The sequence below is a fragment of the Cibotium barometz genome, chromosome 17 (genome assembly GCF_041138505.1).
Source record: "Cibotium barometz isolate CiBa-2024 chromosome 17, ASM4113850v1, whole genome shotgun sequence".
NCBI classification, from domain to species: domain Eukaryota; kingdom Viridiplantae; phylum Streptophyta; class Polypodiopsida; order Cyatheales; family Cibotiaceae; genus Cibotium; species Cibotium barometz.
In genome coordinates, this window is record NC_141062.1 from 22,790,636 (window position 1) to 22,814,952 (window position 24,317).

The 24,317-nt window shown below is 36.0% G+C and overlaps 1 protein-coding gene across 1 annotated transcript in view; it reads left to right on the forward strand.

The window, feature by feature from the left end:
* The first annotated feature begins 3,022 nt into the window (after positions 1–3,022).
* The window catches only part of LOC147629795 (MADS-box protein SOC1-like), a 71,112-nt gene continuing 49,817 nt past the window's right edge, over positions 3,023–24,317 (forward strand). Inside the window, exon 1 of the mRNA XM_086811320.1 lies at positions 3,023–3,647. Coding sequence (XP_086667446.1) covers positions 3,217–3,647 — 431 coding nt within the window. The 5' untranslated portion in view covers positions 3,023–3,216. The remainder of the gene's footprint in view (positions 3,648–24,317) is intronic.

Here is a 24,317-nt window from a genome sequence, read left to right on the forward strand (position 1 = left end):
CTTACTCGGCACCTAACTTATTGCCCAGCCATATGTAGCCTAATCTAAGCATGTATTAGGTGGATGTCGGCTCTTTTACTTGTCGGTCATCCCTTAAATATATCATTAAGTATAATCACATGGGAGTTACAATGATTGGAAAGAGTTACTTGGCTTGGTCATCCCTTAAATACATCATTAAGTATAATCATGTGGGAGTTACAATGATTAGAAAGAGTTATTAATTTCCACAACACATCATTAAGGGAGGAAAAATATCTTTTAGGTGATTCCCATTATGTATACAACCATTAGTGACTCTCAAGTATTTTTGCTTACTCTTAGCTCATTGTAGATGGCTCATCTCCACTAATGGCCAATGCACCTATCCATTTTGATGGTGTAGACTGGTTCTTAATGCATGTAGGTGGTGCTCATTAACCTTGGGTTAATAAAGACACAAGGCTAAGGGGTTTTTTCCCATTTGGGGGAATAGGGTATAGGTAGAGGGTGGGATTAGCTCTATGTGTGTGTGGAGGCGTGAGGACCTTCTCTCTCTACACAGGTGATTTTCCTTTTGTAAATCCATGTAGGTGATGATCTAGGTGCCATTTTATTATAAATCATGATCCAAGAAACGTGATTGTGCAATTGCACTTCCCTAATGATTTAACATCTTCAATTGTGGATCTCACCTCTATGATCGTGGTTTGCCTGACCCCACCAATCTCACATCTTTGATCATTGATGATTCAACATCCTTAGTCAATTTTGGATCGTGGATTGGACTCTTGGATCATCAGTTCTTGGATCATTGGTGATTTAACATCCGTAAGTGTTGATTCTTTGATCATTGATGATTCAACATCCTTAGTCAATTTTGGATCATGGATTGGACTCCTGGATGATCCCACTTTTTAGACAAGTCAATATCCTTAATTTTTTTATCATGATGATGTATGGTATATGGACTTGGGAGCCTCTAACCACATGACCTATTATGGTGAGTGGTTTAGAGATGTGAAGAAATTGGAAAAACCAGCTTATGTAGAGACATGGGATGACATAGTTCATCTCATTGCTCATATTGGGAATGTGCCATTGTCTATACAGGATGGCAAGATGAAGTACTTGTCTAATGTACTTCACGTGTCCAACTCCACAAAGAACCTAGTTTTTGTTAGGGGAAGATGATTGTTTGAGAAGGGTTTGTAGTAGATATGCTTTAACCTTGATGGCTACTTTGTAGAGGACTTCAACTTTAAGGACTGGGTCCATGTATTAGCAACCTTGTACACTCTTCCAAAAAATCTTGGAATAAGATTTATACGACTGAGTAGTAATATGTAAATCGCCTCCATGTACATGCTTAGTGCAGCATCCCTTTTGGGAGCTAATGACAACTTTGAGTAGCTAGTAACTCATCTGGTGAAATAGTTCCCAACATACATAGGCAAGAAAATAGAGGATCCAAACAACGATGTTAAGAAGTTTGAGCATGCATGGATAGTCAACAGGGTCGGTGATCTGAGGCTAGATGAGCTAAAGAGAGACTAGTTTCACTGATGTACAGTTTATAGCCACCCTTTTGTGTATACATTGGTGATGTACCGATGTTCACACAATTTGATGAGGGGTTGAGGGATGAATTCCTAAAGAGAGGTTCTCGAAGGTCAAGACTTCAGGCCAGTTAACAGAAATTAGGACATAACTAAAGCAAGAAGACATGGATGTCAAGGCCTATGAAACCAAATTCAAATCCCTCGGGAATAGGTTGGATGAAGCCAATATGCCCTTTAAAGCATTGTCAATGGGGTAATGGCTCATAAAAGGGATGAATTCGAAGCTTAGACAGTAGTCAGTAGCCATTGTGAATGTGGAAGACCTAGGGTTTGATGAGTTGGCAGAGGTGCATCGAGCAGGTAAGATGGCAAAGCGCCTTATGGTATGTCAGAGACGGGTGAGACTATATAACCCGTTAGAGTGGTTAATAAAGGTAGACTAAGGTTTACACTAAAGTAAAACTTTTGTGTAATACATTGGTGAATAGGCATACATACAACACAAAGTTAGATTGTTTAATAATTGAATAAACCACATGGTGACATACTATGCAATGTGTTTCTTTCCTCTGTTCGAGGGAAAGCAACAAAAAGGAAAAGCTCTTTTTTTAAGAGGGAAAGAGCATGAATTTTTTTAACAAGTGTGCATGGTGTTCACTCTCTGCAACCTTGATTTGACAAATATTATATGTGGTGTGGGAGTCATTATCTAGAGGAAGGGGAAAGAAAAAAGAAAAAAGAAAATGAATGCAACTATGATATATTCAGGCACTATGACATATTCATTTATTAGTGCCCTCAAGCGGGCACTATGACATATTCATTTATTAGTGCCCTCAAGCGGGCCCTAATAAATGAATATCTCAAGGTTAAAACTAAGGTTTTAACCTTAGCAACCAAGCAGCCAGCTGCAGTTGTAATAACTGCTCACCTTCGTGCCTCCTCGCCCAAGCCATGTATCTCGCCTCTCCCTTACTAGTGCTTCAAGCGGCCTCCTACCCTACGTGCGCCCTCGAGAGAGAGAGATCCACACTTGTCCTTCCTACATGTGAGCAAGAGAAAAACTCTCTAGCGCTTCAAGCGACCTCCTATCCTACACACGACTCTGACAGATAGAGAGACCCACCCTTGTCCTTGCTACATGTGAGCACGAGGAAAAATCTCGAATCTAAGGCACTGGAAAACTCTCGAATCCTTGATGGGGCGCTTTTATTTTTTATTTTTAAACTTCCTAATTAAAGCTTAGTTTTATAATCACCTTAGACCTTAGACCTTAGACCTTAACTCTCTTACTAGTTAATTAATAGCAAGGAAGAATTTGGGACCCATATTAGGGTTTCTTTCGCCTTAAAAAAAGATCTTGATGTAAATTGGATTTTGCACTAATATATACATAATTATTGGTAAAAAAAATTTAGCTAGTGGTGCTTTGTGCTTAAGTTACAACTTGGTGCTTGATGCAAAGTATAGAGAAGAGTAGTTTCAGAGCCGAAACCGGGCGCAAGACCCGAGCGGTTTTCGGACAAAGACGGGACAACGCCATCACGTGGTGCATGTATTTTTCCTTCCAGAGGCATTAACTTTACTAATTTCGTGTTCATTAGCGAGAGCTACAGCAGCTTGCGGTGCCCCTTTTCTCTATTCTCACCAGACGGTGAAGCATTTTTCTTACTCCATGCTACCCTCGGAGACCTTGCTCTCTCTAAAGCCACGCCTAAAGAAAGAGCTGCAGCCTGCGCGTTTCCATCTTTCCTCTTCGAAAGAACGGCCCATTTTGGTGAAGACGCCGGGACGGACAGACCCTGAGATAATGGTGGAGGTCGAGGACGTAAATGATACGGCCCCGCCTGAGGACGCCGAACAGGACGCCGATGCATGCCTGCTGCAGCGCCATGACCACCGCAACAAGAAGGTCGCATCCCCCGTTTCCCGCGGCAAGATCCAGATCAGAAGAATCGAGAACACCACCAGCCGGCAGGTCACCTTCTCCAAGCGCAGAAACGGCCTATTGAAAAAAGCCTACGAGCTCTCAGTCCTTTGCGACGCCGAGATCGCCCTCATCATCTTCTCCACCACGGGCAGGCTCTTCGAGTTCGCGAGCTCCAGGTACCCCTCCGATTCCACTTCCATTTTCTGCTTGCTGCCCTCGCCGTTGCTCTAGTCAGCAAATAATCCGCTGATAATATGAAAGGCAGCGTTGGAAATTATATTGTTTCAATCTCTGCTCTTCTTGAAATGATTCGTGTTTATATGTGTGTGTGTGAGAGAGAGATAGATCAGGTCTCTGCTCGGAGTCACCTGTATTAACAACCTTGCACACCTCCTCCACGGACCACCACTGCCATCGCCACAGAGAGAGAGAGAGAGAGAGGGGTATTAACGTCGGTCGTATACGACCAACGGTGGGACTTGAACTCGGGTGGATCATGCACACCTCCTCCACGGACCACCACTGCCATCGCCACAGAGAGAGAGAGAGAGGGGTATCGGTCGTATACGACCAACGGTGGGACTTGAACTCGGGTGGATCATGCACACCTCCTCCACGGACCACCACTGCCATCGCCACAGAGAGAGAGAGAGAGAGAGAGAGAGAGAGAGGGGTATTAACGTCGGTCGTATATGACCAACGGTGGGACTTGAACTCGGGTGGATCATGGCCTTTATAAGGACCCTCGCACTAGCCAATTTGCCCTCGTACTAGCCAATCAGGTCTCTGCTCGTAGTTAGCTGTATTAACGACCTTGCACACCTCCTCCTCCACGGACCACCACTGCCATCGCCTTACACATCCTCCCACACGGAGCTTCACACGTTGTACACTCTCTAATCCTTACACATGACACCCAACGCAAAACCTTTTTTGAGACCTATAGGATAGATCAGCTTTGCTCGGACTTTGCCAACATTAATTTCTCCCTTTCATGCCTATTAAGACTTGACAAGTATTATAGGATAGATCAACCTTTTCTTATACCTATAGGATAGATCAGCTTTGCTCGGACTTTGCCAACATTAATGTCTCCCTTTCATGCTTGTGAAGACTAGGGTTCACAATGACTCAAATTCTTCTCTATGTTGCACATAGCTTGAGAATGCATTTTTATTAGGATAGTTTATATCACATTGCAAATGAATTTATCCTTAGTGTAGACTTAGTTTTTCTCAAGATTGCTTGTCTCTCTCTCTCGTATTCCCTAACATATTGGTCTATCCTTGGCATGGAACTTGATGTTTTGGTGGTTTTGTCAAATGTGTCATGTAACATTTCCAGCACAAAGTCCTTGTAATATTTTGTTATTGAGGGTTTTTTTAATGATAAAACTTAATTTACGTAAGTTGTAGCCTTAGGTTTTATTTTTATCAGCACATTAGCTTCAGTAATTGCTTGGACTCAACGGTAATAGCAACCGTTTCTAATAGGTAATTCTTGTGCATATAACTCTCCTTTGAGAGCGTAACAAGCATTCTTTTATTTTACTTCTTGTGTGTGAAATTTGTGTTCACTCTCTTGTGTGTTATTCAAGTTGAAACTAGTTTTCATATATTATCCATTTATATTATAGAACTAGGTAGTCTTGTTTTTACCCACCCCTCTGTGTTAGCTCTACTTGTTGATCCAAATCTCAATATGACTTCCATTCAAGGTGTAAGAAATCCCAATCCTAAACCTAATCCCCAAGTTCTTGTGCATGTGGTAAATCCCACCTCGTCATGTCCTTACCAAGGGGACAAACTTGTTGGTTTCAATTATTTGCTCTATCAGGTCCGTATGGAGTTGTCGTGGTGCTAGCGTTCATAATTCTAGCCGATTGTTGATGGCTTTGAGCTTGCACCACCTCCACAACAGATCCACATGGTCTTATTAGTTGGAAAATGTGGGACGTTACATTTTGCATGAAGATATCAAGTGTGCAATTGATGCGTATCCTTACTTCCTCCAAAGGTGTTTTATAATTTTTAGTATTACCTATGAGCACAATGATGTGGTATCTCAAGTCACTATAGTCAATTGTTTGGCTGACTCCAACTTACCAGAGAGTCAATTGGCAAACTCTCCTAGTTAAAAACTATCTCGAGATTAGTTATTATTGAATTACTTGGAGCCATGCTTTTGTTAGTTGCTTTGCCAAGTTCTTGGTGATCATCCGTGGTCAATCTTCGATTGCAATCACTAATTGAAAAATCTTGCAAGTAGATGTGCTTCGTATATCTTTCAATTCTAAATAGAAGCCAATCGCTATGGCCGTCAATTTGAGGAACTACAAGTTCCCACATAACCCAATCTATCGAGTTCAAGAATCGTTCTTTATAAAATCATTTTTCCTTGGGAGTTCTAGGCCTTTCACCTCCCTTTAATGGAAACATCATGTTCCAAATCACATTTTTTTTTCTTAATCTTAGGTGAATATAGCAGTTCCAACACCCAACTTTCATGGAGGGTGTTCAAATATGTTTCAAACTATTTTTCACAAGCATTGGCTCACCCTCCATAGCCGTGGATGACATGTGGTGTTTTGACATACATGCCACACACCGCATGAATCATCATATCTCTTGGCTTATCAAATACACTACTTTAAAGGAGTCGTTTGCAGTATAACTCGGTGAGTATATCATGCCAAAGGATTTTGGGACATATTAGTACTTGATAGAAAAGCCACAATAATCACTAGGGTCTATTATGTTCCAACTCTTACTAAAAAACTTCTCTTTATTAGTGAAGTGAGTGCCAATGGTACAAGTGTGGAAACTATCAGTATTATATAATAAAAGCTTGATTCAAAACTGGTTGCAAGCTTTATGTTTGGTGCTCTTCACAAGCCTATTTTTACTCTCTTTGAGCAATCTATGCACCAACCCAAGCATTGATAGTGAAAACTCTTACCATTAGTTATATTGATACCCTCATATATCACTATCGGCTTGGGCATGTCAATCATCATGTCTTGAAGGAGATGTAGGCCGATCACACGGTCATCCAGTTTAATTGTGTGAGGGTTAAAAAATTTCACGTTTCCACGTCTTCATCCAAATTCACTCATCTCTTACAATTCGAAAACTTTGATTTATGTGGGTTCATGAGCATATTATATCTCACTTAGTTAAGGTATTTCATTACCTTTGTTGATGATTGTATCCATCAGTATACTCTTGTGTCTTTTCTTTGACGAATCTGTTGTTTTGGATTACTTCAAAGTCTATAAGACATGCATAGAGAGCCTTTGTTTAATGCTCCGTGCATTATAAGTTTGAGGACTTGTAAGACTAGTACTTTGATTCTCCACCCAATCATATACTAAATGGATCCTAAACTCATGGTTATATAAGCCTAAGTGGTACATGACCTGCTAACTTTAGTCCCTTGACCTTTCGTTGGCTAAAAATTACCTTTTCATTAACCAATAACTCTTCAACTATCCTTAGAAGGGGCGTTTTCTTTTATGGACTTCCATCGTCCACCATTTACTTCATTTTTTACTTTAACTTTTATGCCTATTAACCATTGCTTTGGTATTTACTATTTGAAATCCTCTGAATGTTATTTATATGCAAACCTTTTACATATAAATAATCTTTTCTAGTCTTTACCTTTTAATGTTTCCTATGAGTCTCATAACATTTCTTCCCCCTTGAAAGAAAAGTTTTTGTTTTCGAAAACAAACTTAGGAAACCTTTTCTTCAGTGTAGTTACTCTTTATCAAGTTGATCCTTCTTTTGGTCTATATTTTTTCTTTACTAAACATTCTTTAAACATAGAATGTCTAGTTCTCTTTTCTCGATATTTAGGAATATTTTCAAGCTCATGTGGAAGAATAGGTGGTTCTATAAAATCCACTATTGCTTCTTTTTCGATGATGTTGTTATTGTTTTTCATCTTGCATTTTAGTCTGTGAACATGAAACATAGGATGTATCCTAGAACCTTCAGGTAAAGCTACCTTATAAGTTACACTTCTAATTTTTTTAAGTATTGTATAAGGATCACAATACCTTGGACTTAAGTATTGTATAAGGATCACAATACCTTGGACTTAATTTTGAAACTTTTTCACTTTTTAAAGTTCTTGACTTTTGAAAAACTTTTACATAAACTAAATCACCTTCAAATCCTTAAAATTAATTGGCTTTCTTTTACCTTTCTAATAACTAATAGAATACTCTTGTGCTCTTTTAACATTGCTTTTTGTAATGTTTAGCATGTCTTGCATGTCTTTGAGAAAGTCTTTTACACTCTGTAATTTTTCTTTGTAACCCAATTGCTATGGGTGTTGTAGGTTAAAATCCGTACATTAGCATGAATGGACTAAAATTGATAGCAGAATGTTTAGCACTATTATAAGTAAGTTTTAATAATGGAGGATACTCATTCCAATTGTTTTACTTGTGATTAACATATACTCGAAGCATATCTTCTAGAACTTGGTTAACTCTTTTTGTATGGCTATCGTTTTGTGGATGGTCAAATGTACTTATACTAAGTTTGGTGTCTAATTGTTTGAATACTTCTTTGTAAAAATGGCTTGTAAACTTTGTATCTTAGTCACTTACTATATCTCTTGGTAATCCATACAATATATATAGATGATGGACAAATATTCTAACCAACTTTGATGTTTGTACTTATTTTTTAGTTGGTATAAATTGTACCAACCTGGTTAACCTATCCACTATTATCCACATTGAATTATGTCCTCTACTTGTTTGGAATAGTCTTATTATGAAATCCATAGAAATACTTTTTTACTTATCTCAGGTATTTATAGTGATTGTAATATTTCACCTACTTTTAGGCGCTTAGCTTTATTGACTTGGTACTTAGGGAATTTTATAACATAATTTTGGATGTCTTTCTTTAAACTTGTCTAATAAAAGTGTCTTTTAATAAGAAGTGCATAGGTATTAGAAATTCTCGAGTGTCCCACACTCGGATTGTTATGACATTTAAGAAAACTATCTCATGAATATTTTCTTATTTAGGTACACAAATGTGACCTTTTTATAACAAGTACACATTATCGATGGAAAATTTTTTCCAATGATCTTTTTCACTTATTGACCCTTATTTAAGTTATTCCTTTGAACCACTATCTTTCTTAAGTGACATCCTTATATCACTATTAGTAGTTGCATTTTTTTAACTCTCTATTTGAGAGTTATCTTTTTTAATCAAGTAATTTCAAACTACTTTATAGCTAGGATCATTAGCACATTTTTTTTAAAAGTGCGTCAGCAATTCACTTTCTAGTTGAGTAAAACTGAACTCATTTATTTTGGGTGCTTGACTTAGAGCATCTGCCACGATATTAAAATTTTATTTTTTATATTTGATTTGAAAATCAAATTCTTGCAGGATTTCCTTCCATCTAGTCTTCGTATCTCTTAATTCTTTTTGAGTATTTAACTATTTAAGACTTTCATGGTCAGATGATACTTCAAAATTGGTACCACATAAATAATGACGTCACTTTTTAAAAGCATGTACAATTGTAAAAAGTTCTTTTTCATAAGTTGAATAGTTACTTTGATCTTTGTGTAGCTTTTTACTTTAAAATGCAACTAGCTTTCGTTTCTACAATAATATTGCTCCTACAATAAAATTACTAGTATTTGTTTCTAATATAAATGATAAATTTGGATTCACTATTTGTAAAAAAGGAGCAGTAGCTATTGTTACTTTTGATTTTTCAAAACTAGTTTGTTGATCATGAGTCTAACTAGATTGTTTTCCTTTTCCTTTAAGCTAATTTATCATTGGAACAACTATTTTAGTATAATTTCTTATAAACTTTTGATAGAACCTTATAAGTCTTAAAAAGGTTTGTACTCATCTATATTAGATGAGGCCTTTCATCTCAATATAGCTTCAGCTTTATTAGGATCTATACAAATCTCTTCCTTAGATACTATGTGTCCAAAATATTACATTTCTTTTCTTAACAAATCACATTTAAAATTTTTAGCAAATAATTTATTTTTTTAACAGGTAAAGGGTTTTTAAAATATTCCTTGAACGCACTTGATACATAGGGTTTCTTGGTAGTGTATCCCCGAGTCCTAAATAAGGATGAAGTATAGGGTTCGTCATGGTCATAAAAGTAGCGGGAGTATTAGTAAGACTAAAAGACATAACTAAAAACTCAGTGCCTAAAAAATGTTCTTAATGTTGTTTTGGCATATCTTTAATTCTAATTCTTACTTGATGATATCCAGACCTTAAATCTATCTTACTAAAATAGTTAGCATCTTTGAGTTGATCAAACAACTCATCTATCATGGGAATATAAATTTTATTTTTTATTGTGATTTCATTCAATCCACGATTATCTATGCACAAGTACATAGATCCATCTTTTTTCTTCATCAATAATATATCGGTGAAGCCTAGGGAGACTTACTTGGTCTGATAAAGACTTGTTTTAAATATTCAACCAATTGTTTTTCAACTTTGTCTTTATATCAAATCTACTCTATGAGGTGGCTTACTAATTGGCTTTGAATCCTTTAAGATTTTTACGGGATGATTTATTTCTCTATTTGGAGCTAAACCTTTTAGCAATGCTTTCAAAAAACATCTTTAATTTTTTTAAAATAAATTGTTCAAATAAGAATCAATCACTTCACAAACGCTTGAATCAAACTTTTCACAATGGTTTTTAAATTGAGGCATTGCATAACACAAAAATATTTGTTCCATTTCATTATCTTGATGAAGCTTTTGGAGCTTAAAACACATTTGCAAGTAAAATAGGTAGTTGATCTAGACTACCTAGAAAGATTCTCTTCTAAATATTGAAAATATATATCTTTTTTGAGTATTAAACAAAAATTTATAATTTGATTCTCATAGAAGATTTTTTTTGAATTTGAAATAATTTAAAGTAAATCAAAGCGCTACTTTTAAAATATATTAAAGCACTATTTTTAAAAATATATCAATTTTTTTACTTGAATTATCTTTAAAATAATCATGTTTATACAATGCTTTATTTTTTGATTATTACATAAATATCAACTTATAAAGAAACAAAAGTTTGTAAGATTTAAAATACTTAAACATACAAGGCAAGATAGAAAAGAATTTATCAAGCGATATAATTAGTAAATTTTAAGTTAATGAAATTGTAAAGCTTGTGTAATGTTACATTTTTTTATACGGTAAAGCTTAATCTTTTGAGAAATAATGTCAAGAAAATTATAACATTTGTGTAAGGTTGCAATCATTAGGATTTTTCATTAATGATATATCAAAATCTATAATTGAATAAACAAATTACAACGCATCATCATTTAAAGATAATAAATAGTATTCTAAGAGTTTTCAATAACAACAATTTCAAATCACAAGTAAACTGAAACCAATTAAATTGAAAAAAAGAATGTAATGCTAAAAAGATTACTAAAAAACATGTTAAGTCTATTTGACATTAAAAGTGTCGTTCGCTAAGGTGAAATCTAGCATGACTTAAAGCTATTAAAATCATAATATAACATCCTATTATTGGTGCATATGCACTTTGTTCAATTACAAAGTATCATTTCTCAAATGTAAAGTTCTATCAATCCTCTTAGCTGTGGAGAAGCACTTTATTTTAGTACCAAAAACTTAACTAGGGATCAAGTATTTGTTTTGGGGTTATGCATCTTTCTCTCCTATCATTACTATTTTGATCTTCCTCCACTATTGCTTCTTCGGGTTTGAAAGCATTAAGATATTGCCTTTGTCCTCCATCTGAGCTAAGGAAAGAGGATGCACGATATCACCTTGTAAATGCCTGATTTTTGACATGATATCAGAGTGGGATATAGTAGCTTCTTGGGATAGCTCTTGTCTTGGTATAGGTGGTGTATCTCTCTTAGTGTAGGCGGCGCAGCTCTTGACAACTCTCGGTGTAGCTCTCAGCTTGGTGTAGGTGATGGCAACTTTGCTTGGTATAGGCAACGTAGATAGTGTAGGCGAGATGTAGTAGCAGATGATAGCTCTTGACTTTGTGTAGGAGGTGTAGCTAGTGTAGGTGGCATAGGCAACGACAACAGATGTCATAGACCCAACTGGACGGTAGTTCACAGTAACTACGATGGTGTAGTTGCCATCGACGGGACAGCAACTATGATGGTGTAGGTATAGATCTAGGCATTGACAATGGAAACTAAGATGGTGTAGGCGTAGACCCGAGCATCGATGATGTCAACAAAAGGAAATGGCAGCACGACGGTGGAGCTAAGGTGCAAGATGGTGGCGGTCTTTATTTTTGAAAAAAGCACGTAGTATTTTTGGAAGATGGGAATATGTGTTTGTCTTTTTTGGAGAGAAGTGAACTTTTGTAGCAATTTGGATGTTCAATATCCAAATGGCTAATAATTTGTGAACTTCTGTAGCACTTTTGATGTTCAACATTTAAATTTCCACAAAACTCAACTTAGAGTGAGACAATTGTCTTATCTTTTTTCTCTCACTTTCGTGAATGTGCAACACACACACATTCTCTACTCTCTACTCACACACGCTGATTTTTAGTAAAGTTGGTTAGTAAAGTTGGTGATGGCATCCCCTGTCAAATCTCCATAGGATCTCCTTCTAGAACGCTCATGGTACAACACTCGAAACCTACAAACAAACAAACAAACGTGAAAGGGGTGCAGACCTGACTCACCTCCCAACCTTGACAGTCGTGGGCAAGCCCACAAGACTTGGCTATCCCCACCGAGCCACGAGCTGAGCTAACTAGATGGACATACTGACCAATCTCTACCTTGTGACGTCCCATACCGCCACAAAGCTACCCTCGTGGGCCTTGAGATTGCTGTCGGCCTCGGCTGCATGAAGCAAGTGCACGTCTGCACTAGATCCAGGCTCCTGACCATAGAGCTCTGACAAAGACTCGTGAGACTCTATATCACTAATGACTAACCTTGGCCACCCCTTTATAGGTTCTTGGTCGATCATCGGGCGTCCACACTTGGGTGCTCGCCCGTCCATACTTGGGTGCCCGTCCATTAGTCTATCCCTAACTCAGCTCGCCAATCAGCCTACCTAGCTCCAACAAGCTTCCCCAAACCTCGAAGCTAGTCTTGTGTGCGTGTAGCACACGGTAGATACACATTGTGCACATGACATACTCCCCTTCCTCTAAGAGCTCACTCCTGAGCTTACTAAAAAGCCAGGGTAATCTCTCCGAAGAGTAGTCAATGTCTCCCATGTAGCGTCCTCCTCATTAGCACGTTCCTTCCACTTGATCTTGTATTTTGTGATTAGCGTATTACGCAATCTTTTTTCACGAAATGCAAGAATCTTTTCAAGTTCGTGTGGAACAAATGTCATGTCCTCGACATCTATGATTTCTTGAGGAGTAACTAAATGGTCTGTTTCACCCACTACTTCCTTAAGTCTAATGACATGAAATACAGGATGAACTTTCACATGAGAAGGCAAATCCAATTCATATGCAACTGAACCAATCCGTCATGTACTACAAAATGGTCCATAGTATCTAGGGGATAATTTCAGAGATCGACCTATCCGTAAAGTCTCGGAATCTTTCGAAACTCGCAAATACATCATCGTTTCAGAGAACTCTCTGGGTGAACGATGTCTATTAGAATAAAATCTGTCTCGGTCTTGAGCACTTCTAATAGATTCCTTCGTAACTTGTAACATTTCTTGTCTATCTTGCAAAAAATTATGTGCTGCATCATGTTGAAGTCCTGAGAATCCCACTGTAACAGGTGATCTAGGTTGAAAACCATACATGAGCATGAAAGGACTAAAACTTGTACTTGTATGCTTAGTACTGTCATATGCAAATTCTAACATAGGAAGATAATCCTCCCATGAACTCTGTCTTTTGGATACATATGCTCGAAGCATATCCTCCAAAATCTGATTCACTCTTTCAGTCTGGCCATCAGATTGAGGATGATCTGAGGAACTCAAATTCAAAGTTGTTTCTAACTTCTCAAAAACAAGTTTCCAAATTCATTTGTTTCCTGCTTCATTAATTTTAACTATATGTGTTCTCGCGTATTGCAATAGAAGAATTATTTCACCATCTTCTGCTTCTTCTTTTTGGAAGAAGACGGGTTACCATTGTCCTTACCCTTATTACCTTTCTTTGTGGTAGTAGAGAAAGTGAAATCACCACCATCTCTACTCTTCTCCCTTGTCAATAATCATGGTATTCGACTCTTCAAACACTTATTTCTATTTTGGGTTTGAGGTTTGTCAAGAGATTTGGAAGTAATCTTTCATTTCTCAACAACAGTACGTAGGAGAAATTATGAAGGCTTTTGGTATGGTTGAGTGTAAGTCATGCCAAATGGCTTCATCCATGGAGATCAAGGTAAGCTTTCTATGAAAGATCCTTCTCCACTTGTGGATATGAAAGTTTTTAGGAAGTTGATGGAAATGTTGATCTTTTAATGTGGCATAGGGTCTTACATCATCTCTAGAGTTGGTATCTTTAACAGATTCTCAAATCAGTCTTAAGAGAACCACTTCGAAGGGAGGGATGTGGGTATTAAAATTCATCAAAAGTTGGATTGGGTGGTATGGCATCACTTACGTGCATCGAGAAATACTGTGACTAAACTTTGTAACTCAGATTTGGAAGGTGTTTTTGATAACAAAAATCTATTTTTTGGTTACTTTTTCTTATTAGGTTTGGAATTATATCCAAGATCAGCAAGAAAAAATCGACATTGACACTTTCTTCTACTACACAAAGATTAAATATAAGGCATTATGTTTTGCTTCAATGTGATGCAGTTTTGTTGAGAAGGATTTAAGGAGACATGGGTGCCCCTCAAAAGGGAGGGATAGTGTTGTGCAATAATCAAAGTTGCATGAAAATTTCTAAGGACCCAATGCTTTATGTTGAAACCATGAATCACATTGAGATACAATATCATTATATACATGATCTTATCATGCATAGAGAGGTGAAGCTTGTACTATCCAAGTATAAAGAATAGAGAAAATATTTACAAAAAGGCTATTGGGAGAGATTTGCATCAATTCAATATTGGAACAAATAGGGAGTTCACTAACATGTGGACATTGAGGAGGAAAATTGCTTAATACTCCACCCTTGTGTGGTTTGTTGTAGCACAACAGGTGGTGACATACATACTCTATTTTCTAAGTCCCACTACATGATGAGAAGTACTGCTATGTTGGTAAACACTTAGACAATTGGTATTTCCTAGTTGAAATATTCAATAGTGGCGAGATAGTTAGGAGATGACTTACATAGAATTAGAACTCTACCAAGTAGCATGCATGCTTGTGGAGGGCTATGTAACCATATTTATCAGTGTTGGAAACCAAAAAACTAAGATCATAATGTCCTCATGTTGCGAGGATCATTTTAGAGTCTAAATAGCTTTAAATGTTCCGTGGGAGCTGTGCTAAAGCCCTATATGACTTAGTAGTAATTTAATATGGTCTTAATCAGATCATATGGTTGGTTGGTAACTTTGGATGATATCATGGGTTGGCCAGCATGATCAATGTATCTCCATGTCAACCTTGGGTACTATTTTTAGATGAGTTTGGCATGCTTGTTCATCATTGAGTTCATTGTGTTCGAGCTCTGGTTCAAGTGCTCTTATAAGCAAAGCATCGTCTCATATCTAGAGTCTGTCTAGATCACCATCAAAGCTCCTTACTCCAAGCACACGATTGGGCAAACAGTCATGCTTTGTTCATCATCAAGTTCATTGTGCTTAAGCTCTTGTTCAAGCGCACTTGTAAGCAAGGCATCCACGTCGATCTAGAGTCTATCTAGATTGCCATCAAATCTCATTACTCGGAGCACACGGGTGGGCAGATAGTCACCATCAGTTTGTAATTAAAGTATTATTGTTCAGTCTCCACTTCTTTCTATAAATAAGTGCTTTATATTCAAAAGTTCTTGCTTTTGTTATTGTGCTTTTAAGCACACACATCAAGAAGCAAAGATCAAGTAGAAAATTGTTGAATATGTAACACAAAGGAAGAATGTGTCCATTCATTATGAGATAATGTATTACAAATGGCTCTTATTACACTTGGATGTGAAAAACTCCCAACTTAACTAAATGAGTTTGGGTGTGGCTAGACTTCTTATAAATATTATAACTTTTATAGTGCCTCATTGCATCTTCACTCTCACAATCCGACACAACCCGCTATTAGAAGGATTACCATAATACATGAGCATCAAACTTTCTTTGCTTTGCAATCAATCTTAAATATTAGATCATGTTCTTAATTCAAGCGGGAACTTTTCAAAGTGACATCATAAAGACCTTAGAAATATATGTAAGTATGAGGACTCTAATGTCATAATGAAGATTTGATGGTTCTGTGTAAGGTGTAGTAGTAAGGATACGTCACTATGTAGAAGATTATCTACTCCCATGAATTTCAAGTATGATGAAATGTGATACTACAACTTTTCTCTAAATCATGTAAAATAAAAAACACATGCAGAGTTATTTTTGTACGTCAAACGACACTGTATCAGACGGAATATTGTATGGTATCATATGCGGATTTTTTCAAAAAGAAATTTATTCATAAATTTATTTTTTGGGTTAACAGTCTTGTTTTTGCTTGCCTATGGCTATTTGAGCTTCATCTATACTATGATGATTCTCTCCTTTTTAAATACTGCATATCTCAATATTGGAAATACCTAAGTTTATAAGTAGTTTTTAATAATAACGCGTTTTATCGTACGATAATTTTTTTAAATATCATACTGTATTTTTCCTTACGGTATCATGTCATATGAATCGTATGCTGTCGTACTTGATAATTATGAACACTGTATGTAGTCTCTTTAATTTCCTCGTATCTCTTATATCTTTAAATCTTTTCCTAAAAGGATATCTCATGCATCCTAGGAGATCCTATAGAATGCGAAATCAAGTCCTTAGTGTTAGGTTCCCACAAGTTTGCTTTGAAACACTATCTCTTAAGTAGGTTGAAAGAAACATCTCCATTTTAGCCTACTCTAGATGGCTGGATGCATGATGAAGACCATGATGCTGAAGAGAGACTCGTCCCAACATATGCATATGATTTGAATCCATCCATTGTCTCTTTTTCATATATGTAATACAATGATTGGAAGATATGAGGAAAAATGTGTGGCCAATGGTAATAGTGAGGTCACACTCACAAAAGGCATGTAATGCATCCAAATGTTTTTGATTCTATTTTCTATGTCTAAAATGAGCACTACTAATACTATATCGTTTGCAAATAGCACAATGAGAGCCTCTATCTACCAAAGGAGTGTATGGATCTTTGAGTTTGTCAACGAAGTTATATATCTCACTAATATAGAGGCTAAAAAGTTTCAAAATACGATGAAATACTTGCTCCTTAATATAAGTGAGCTAATCTACTCTAAAAGATCTTTTTATTGGTCTAACATGATATCATCACTAATAAAAGAGAGGTCTTTTTTAGTACTGTAATGTGGCCTAAGTGAGACTTGTACAGGGCCATCAATATCCATATAATCACTGATAAAAGACCCATATTATCATTTCTTGAGAAGGCACAGTAGCAATCACACAATGACAATATACTCACAACTTTGGTTATCTTATCTCCTTATCAATAATAGTAATTAATATGTAGATATGATCCATCATGGAGTACACCAAGCAAAATGCAACATGCTCTTTATTCTTGTGTCCATGTACTTATTAAGGGGTGAAAGCATGACAAGGTGGACTGAAAATCTGTGTCCTGGACACTACTTTACAAATGGTGGTGAAACACTTTTATGCAAGGTTAGAGAATAAAAACATGGTTGTTTAATCTTGTTTCCCATTTATTATATCTTAAAGGCACTAGATAAATTGCTAAATATATCTTATGTTGATATTAAATCCAGTAATATTGTTTGTCTTCAAGCGTGGTAGCAACTAACGCAACTAGTAGAAAGTGTACCACCTTATCATGCTTTCACCCTGAGGATCTCATCTTTGATTCAAACATATACTCTTAGATCTTGGCCAAAGTGTGACAAATCATGATCAACTTATAGTTTTCTCCAATGGGTCCTCGATCCTATAGACATGGGTGATGATGCTATTAGACTAGAAATACGGTAAGCCATGGCAAAGGTCCATGTTACATATGTTGGTAGATAACGGGGCAAGAGACTCATATACATCATGAATACTATTATCAATGCGTTAACTCTCTTCTAATGTTCACTTCTGTTATGGAGCTAGCAACCTTCAAGATGGTGAAGCATGTGTATGATAGAGGACAAGTTTGTGTGGATAGTCACAAGAGATTTGGTTGAAAACATGGTAAATCTTTTACACATAATAGTGCAAGATCATTAGTTTATATGTGGATTATAATAATTCATGCTAGTGGAAGCATGATCAATACAATACAAAGCACATAATTGTAGAAAGAAGTGGAGAATAAATGATATTATTACTACTTGCAAAATTTGATTACAAATTGAATGTCCATCCATCCATATGCTTTGAGTAAGGTGTTTTGTTGGCAAGGTAATCTAAATAGACTCTGGATGGAGGATGTCTTGCTTACAATAAATTTGATAATGAACTAAGGCTACCAAATTAGTCTATATATAGTACCTGGGATGCTATGGGAACGGACTTGCCATACAACCAACCGACGACTTGGACTAAAATAACCAACCAACCAATCATATTATCCTATTGGGACTATATTCGACTACAAATTAATCCCATAGAGACTTAATGTAGCTTCCACGAATGTTTGAGATAGTCTAGATCCTTAAACAAGTCTCGTAACCTAAGAACAATGTGTTCTCAATTTGTTCGTGGGAGCACTCACTAATGTGGTCAGATAGCTTGCAAAAGCGTGCATCCTAATTAGTAGAGTGGTAAGTCTACGTCAGTTGTCTCCTAACCATTGGTGACATTTGGCCACCATCAAGGCCACCATCAAGTGTCTTAACTGGGAAACTATTGGGTGCTCACCTCACAACAGTTACTCCTTATAAAGGAGGCCTTCCAAAATAGAGCACATCCAACCGTCACCTATAGAAAAAACACAAGGATGGAGGATTGATGAAATGATTTTCTAATATGAATGGCATATCATGCATATTTGATATGGATACTAAAATACATTGTGTAAAATCAATTTGCTTATTGGACAAAAAATGCCATTTACTTATAATGAAAAGATAATGGAAAGTTTGTTCAATTGGCAAAAAATATCATTTACCTATGATGGAAAATTTGTTCTTCATTCGTTGTGATTTACCTCGTTGCTTGTGTTTATGAGAGGTGAGGACAAGTAACCACACTCATTATTGTACTAGATGCAACATGGATCCATGAGAAGGCAATTTGGTGGTTAGAAATTTGTGTAGGGAAAGGAGGCATGAGTGAAGTGTCTAATATGGAGGTAACTAGTTCTAATGTGTTCGAGGCTTCGATTTGAGCAAGACTTTAAGTTACATATAATAGACTTAAATTGACATAAAACAGATCATCCATATGTCCTCCTTAATCACATTATCTTCATTTTCATAATCCTAATTGTAAAAATTATAAACTTCTAGAAGTAATTAAAAAGCTCAAACCTCTTGAAAACCCTCAAGAAACTCACTGATCACACTCCCACATATACTTGCATAATCATATATTCCCTCTGCAAAGGTTATACATTAGATGATAATATCCCAAAAAAAACTTAAAATTTTACTAATCACACTTTCAATAAAAATTAAGCTTCATATCAAAATTATGCACATATGTTAAAGACTTACAAAATTATCTTCTTTGATCCATGCCTTGAAAATTATGATTAGTCAACAAGTTGCACCATCTTTAGAACATGTTGAAGTTAGGATATGTCTCCCCAACACCAAGGTTGGATAGTGCTTGGGAGATTATTACTAATACTACATCTTGGAAAAATTGGAAGGTGTGATGAACTAAGGCCATTGAGGGTAATTTGGTTTATGGATCATTGTGCATTTTCAAGGTTTGAGGTGATATCATTCACACCCTCATGGTGGCCGCTTGCGTCAGATTCAAGGATGTTTGAGGGATGTGGAGAGAAAGCACAATCAATTTATGAGAGTGGGATTATAGCATCTTTTTCACTCCCACTAATACGGGAGCTTGTTGGTAGCAGAAGGTATTGGATTGGTTGAGATACCCCCCTTGTTTGTTTTGAAATCTCTCCCTTGTATATTTTCTAATACTTAATAGAAGTATCGTTTTTGGAAATTTTTTTTGACTTTAGAGACGTAAAAGATGAGGCTCACATAATTTGCATAAAGAAGACATGTTTAGGAGGTGATATCTTTGAAATTTTAGATCTAATCAACACATTCTCTAGCTCCAAATAAAGCCCTCTAAAAAATTTAAGAAGATACTGTTCCCACCCATGGTTTTAATGCCTTTATTTTCACTTTCATATTTAACTTTTTTACAATTGTGGTACAAAACTGTAGGTGTTAAATAAGCTTAAAAAGGCATGAATATCAAATGTGGAGGATGAATCAAGGAAATGGCATGATCACTTTAGAAAAGTTACAGAGCTATAAAAACACAAACTCTCTCATATATAATTTTAGAAACAAACACTAAAACTCTCACATATAGTTAAAAAAACTTCTACACTACATGCTCAACATTAGTTAGTAAAAAAGTAAAAGTCATAATGGGAGAAATATCCAAAAACATTCTTATTCAACAATCGTCCAAAGTGACTTTTTGGACCTCTAATTATATTCCAAATACATATGACATGTTTTATTTTGATAAAGATATATGCACAAAATGGAGCACCACAATGAGAGTATCAAGGGTGGGTGAGGTATCAAGCTAGGATATGTAGTGTTCATCTTGGTACGCATTATCCTAGTCATCTTGAAAGTTTTGACCTCCATATAATGGGTGATGTGATTACCTCAACGTATTGGGTGGGATAAATGCTTGAGTTGGAAATAACAAGATAGGTGTATCAAAAACAGAGGATGTGGCGTGGTGAAGTAAAAAATGTGTGGGACTAAAGTGGGGAATTACATGAAGTTATCTACTAAATTCTAGTCTTTTACTTGGGGGGTTCACTATATGTAAACCCTCTGTATCAGTTGCGTTCAAGGCCTACTTTAAAAATACTTTCTCTAAATTTTTCATGAATAAAATACATCCTTTTTTTTTCAACATGTGAATACCTCCTTTTAAATGGTACCCTTTTGTATGTAAAAATGTGTAAAAAGTAAATTTTAAAAATCCCTTCTATTGAATCATGAGTGACCCCTCCGAGGTCTTTTACATGTAGAAAAGGGTTCAAGGCACCTCAACAAGGAAATATTGTAGCCATACAATTTTATTTGACAAGACTATGTATTATTCCAAGGTCTACACATTATATACCAAAAGAGGTCCTAGTTCAATCTCTTTCTTGTCCATTGGGTCCATCCCACTTAGCATGATGGATTTTGTAAATTAATAGAGCAATACCTACTTGCTCCGTGTTTGAGTGTTAAATTATCCTAGGAGGATGCCTCATACTCTATAAAACTGTGATAAAAAGATAATGATCCATGTATGAGGAGGCATTTGGAAAAAAAAATTAGTCTGAGATGGAGGTAGAGATAGATATAAAGATATAGATAAAGGTGTTAACTTCTTTAAATGACCCAAAGGATAGAGATAGAGATAAAGGGGTTAATATCTTCAAATTACCCAAAGGGAATAATCTTTCTATGATGAATACTAAACCAAGGAAAATAAAAAGCATATAATACTACTTATATAAGCTAAAGTATCCACGTAATGCTACATGAAAGTAAGATATGGTCATTCAAGGATACCATCCTCTTTCAAAATAGAGCACAAAGCATCTCTTCTCTGTGACAAAATTTGACCATATTTTCAAAGGGTATCTTGAATTTGTAGCTATTGGGTGAAGGGATGAGGCTAAAAGATGACAAAGTTTGGATGTAAAAAGAAAATTATGTTTCCTCACCATTGGTATCACCATGTTTACGTAAGACTAGAGGAGCATGCATTTATGTAGGCTATCATGGACTTGGTTCTTGTCAGTCTATGCCCCAAAGAAATCTATGTGATAGAGGTCAAGGAGGTGCCACATTGGCTCTATCTCTTGGAGTGTTACCTCATCTCATGAGAGAGAGAGAGAGAGAGAGAGAGAGAGAGAGAGAGAGAGAGAGAGAGAGAGTTGTATTTATATTTACAAAAAACCCAAATGGTCTTTGATACCAAAAGCATTAAAATGTGTCCATGAAGTGACAAAATCATGAAAAAAAATATTATATAAAACCCAACTATAGTTGAAAGAAAAACAAACCCTATAAGTGCCAGTAATACAAAGCTACATAATGATTCAATGTGAGGGTATCAAAGTGGATACTCTAACATCTATGACTATATAGAATCTCTATATCCACTTCATGTTGAGGGACACTCTATGACTATATAGACTCTCCATATTCACTTCATGTGAAGGGACACTCTTGTATCTATGAGGATCTTTTGGATATAAAGATCTTGGATGAAGTATCTCTTTAGACTAGTGGATCTCAAACATGTAGCTCACTGCACCTCAATCACCCTCAATCACTTTGTCTAGGGAGACTCAAAACACGTGGCACATGTGTAGTGAGTGTGCATTTCCTATTGCATTGAGTAGGGGCATCAGACTCAGTGCTATCTCGTGGTTATTTGGTAAGGTTCTCCATCCTAGGTTACATAAAGGAAACTATAAAGTTTTTGACAATTTTATATCTATCTCATTGTTACTGCTAGTAACATACTCCATCTTAGGTTAGATAAAACAAACTATGAAGTTTTTGGCATTTTCCTATCTCTCTCTCTACATAGGCAACGCATCTCCATGGGCCGAAATCCCTCACAAAAGGTAGTGCTTCTTTATCTTAACCTCTAGTGAACAAAAAGTACATATTGTGTTCTTTTTGGTAACTCTCTTTGCTTGTTACCTAATCTCAACTCTTTACCCTTGGGTAGTATATGATGATATTTTGACCTTCCACGTCTTGCAATCTTAATCTTGATGGCATGAAAACTTTACCTCTGATGATAGAGAGGCTTATTAATGAATCCATTCTTTAGAAGCCTGAAAATAAGGTCCCAATATTATTACATTTTTGTATGAAGTTAAAATGGATGTAGCGAGTTGACATGGATCTTGGGTTTGAAGACAATTGCTTGGTTAAAGTTGTTAATGCTATTTTGACCTTCCACGTCTTGCAATCTTAATCTTGATGGAATGAAAACTTTACCTCTGATGATAGAGAGGCTTATTAATGAATCCATCCTTTAGAAGCCTGAAAATAAGGTCCCAATATTATTACATTTTTGTATGAAGTTAAAATGGATGTAGTGAGTTGACATGGATCTTGGGTTTGAAGACAATTGCTTGGTTAAAGCGGTTAATGCTATGGTGGTTGATAGGTAATCAATGCATAGCCAAATTTTAGTGGAAGGGGCTAGTAAATTATGCAACCTTGGTGTACCAAACTCCAACCTATTTCATCTGAACTCCATATGAGAGGAACAATTGTGTAACCTTGGCATACCAAACCTTACCCTAATCTATCTTGGCTAGTTTTATAGATGACTCCAATCATATAACCTTTGCATACCAATCCCTAACCTATTTTATCTTTGCTAAATTTCTAGATGACTCCAAAGCCAACAAATGTTAAATACCCTTAATAGATACACTTGATTTATTCAATTGAAATAATAATACATTTCTAATATTCTTTTTCTTTATTCTTTGTAAGTTTTCTAGAGACTAAAATAATCAAAATAAAAGAGTCTAGGCCTTGTTTTACTTTAAATATTTAATGAGAGGTAATTTAACATTAATAAAGGACATAAAAACAACTAATTGATCATTTTATTTTCTTTGTTAATGCACAGAGAGTTTCAAAAACTTTGCAATAGATCCAAGTTGATTGGGGGCTGTAAGGAGTTGATGTACACCTTTTCACTTGCTTGAAATCCCACAAGTTTTCCTCCTTGATTTTAGAGTCCAAGGTAGCATAAATTTGGAATAGCTACTAATAACAAATGACAAGTTTCCAAGAATTAAGTACGAATCACTGTACCTAGTACTCACACTAAAGAGAATAAATATGATGAAAATGATAACATAAAGCTCCCAAAAGTAGGCGTGAAACATATGAGAGGAAGGACAAGTATTTATAATTGGTTAGGAGTCCAAGGCATGCACAAACTAGCTACCAAGTGTTTGGTTGTTCCACAATTCAGTTTCTACTTAACTAATGACATAAAATTTAGTTTATCTAGTTCTCCACTCCACTCAACTCAAGCATGGTCTTAGTTTTGATAGTATTCCATCTATCTCATCTTTTTAATAATTTAGTTTTGACCATTAGTCCCATATCGATCCCAAGGTATGCTAATAAAATTCACAAGACCTCAATTAGTGCTTGTAATTTCTTCCAAAGTGTTATATCCATTTAATGTTTTGTTGACAATTGTAATATTGTACATAGATTCACATGGCTAGGTTTCACATCAGATTATTAATTCTTAATCATATCTAGATCCTCTAGTTCATAATTCTTATTCAAAGTTTTTTGCATGGCATCCATATTTCTAAGGTCAAGGTTTGTGTATTTATCCATTCATGAATATACATGCACATGTGTACATGTACACCATGTGCACTTTTTTCACACATTAACTTGTGAGAAGTAATCTCTAAAATTAACATGCACGTGTACATGTACAC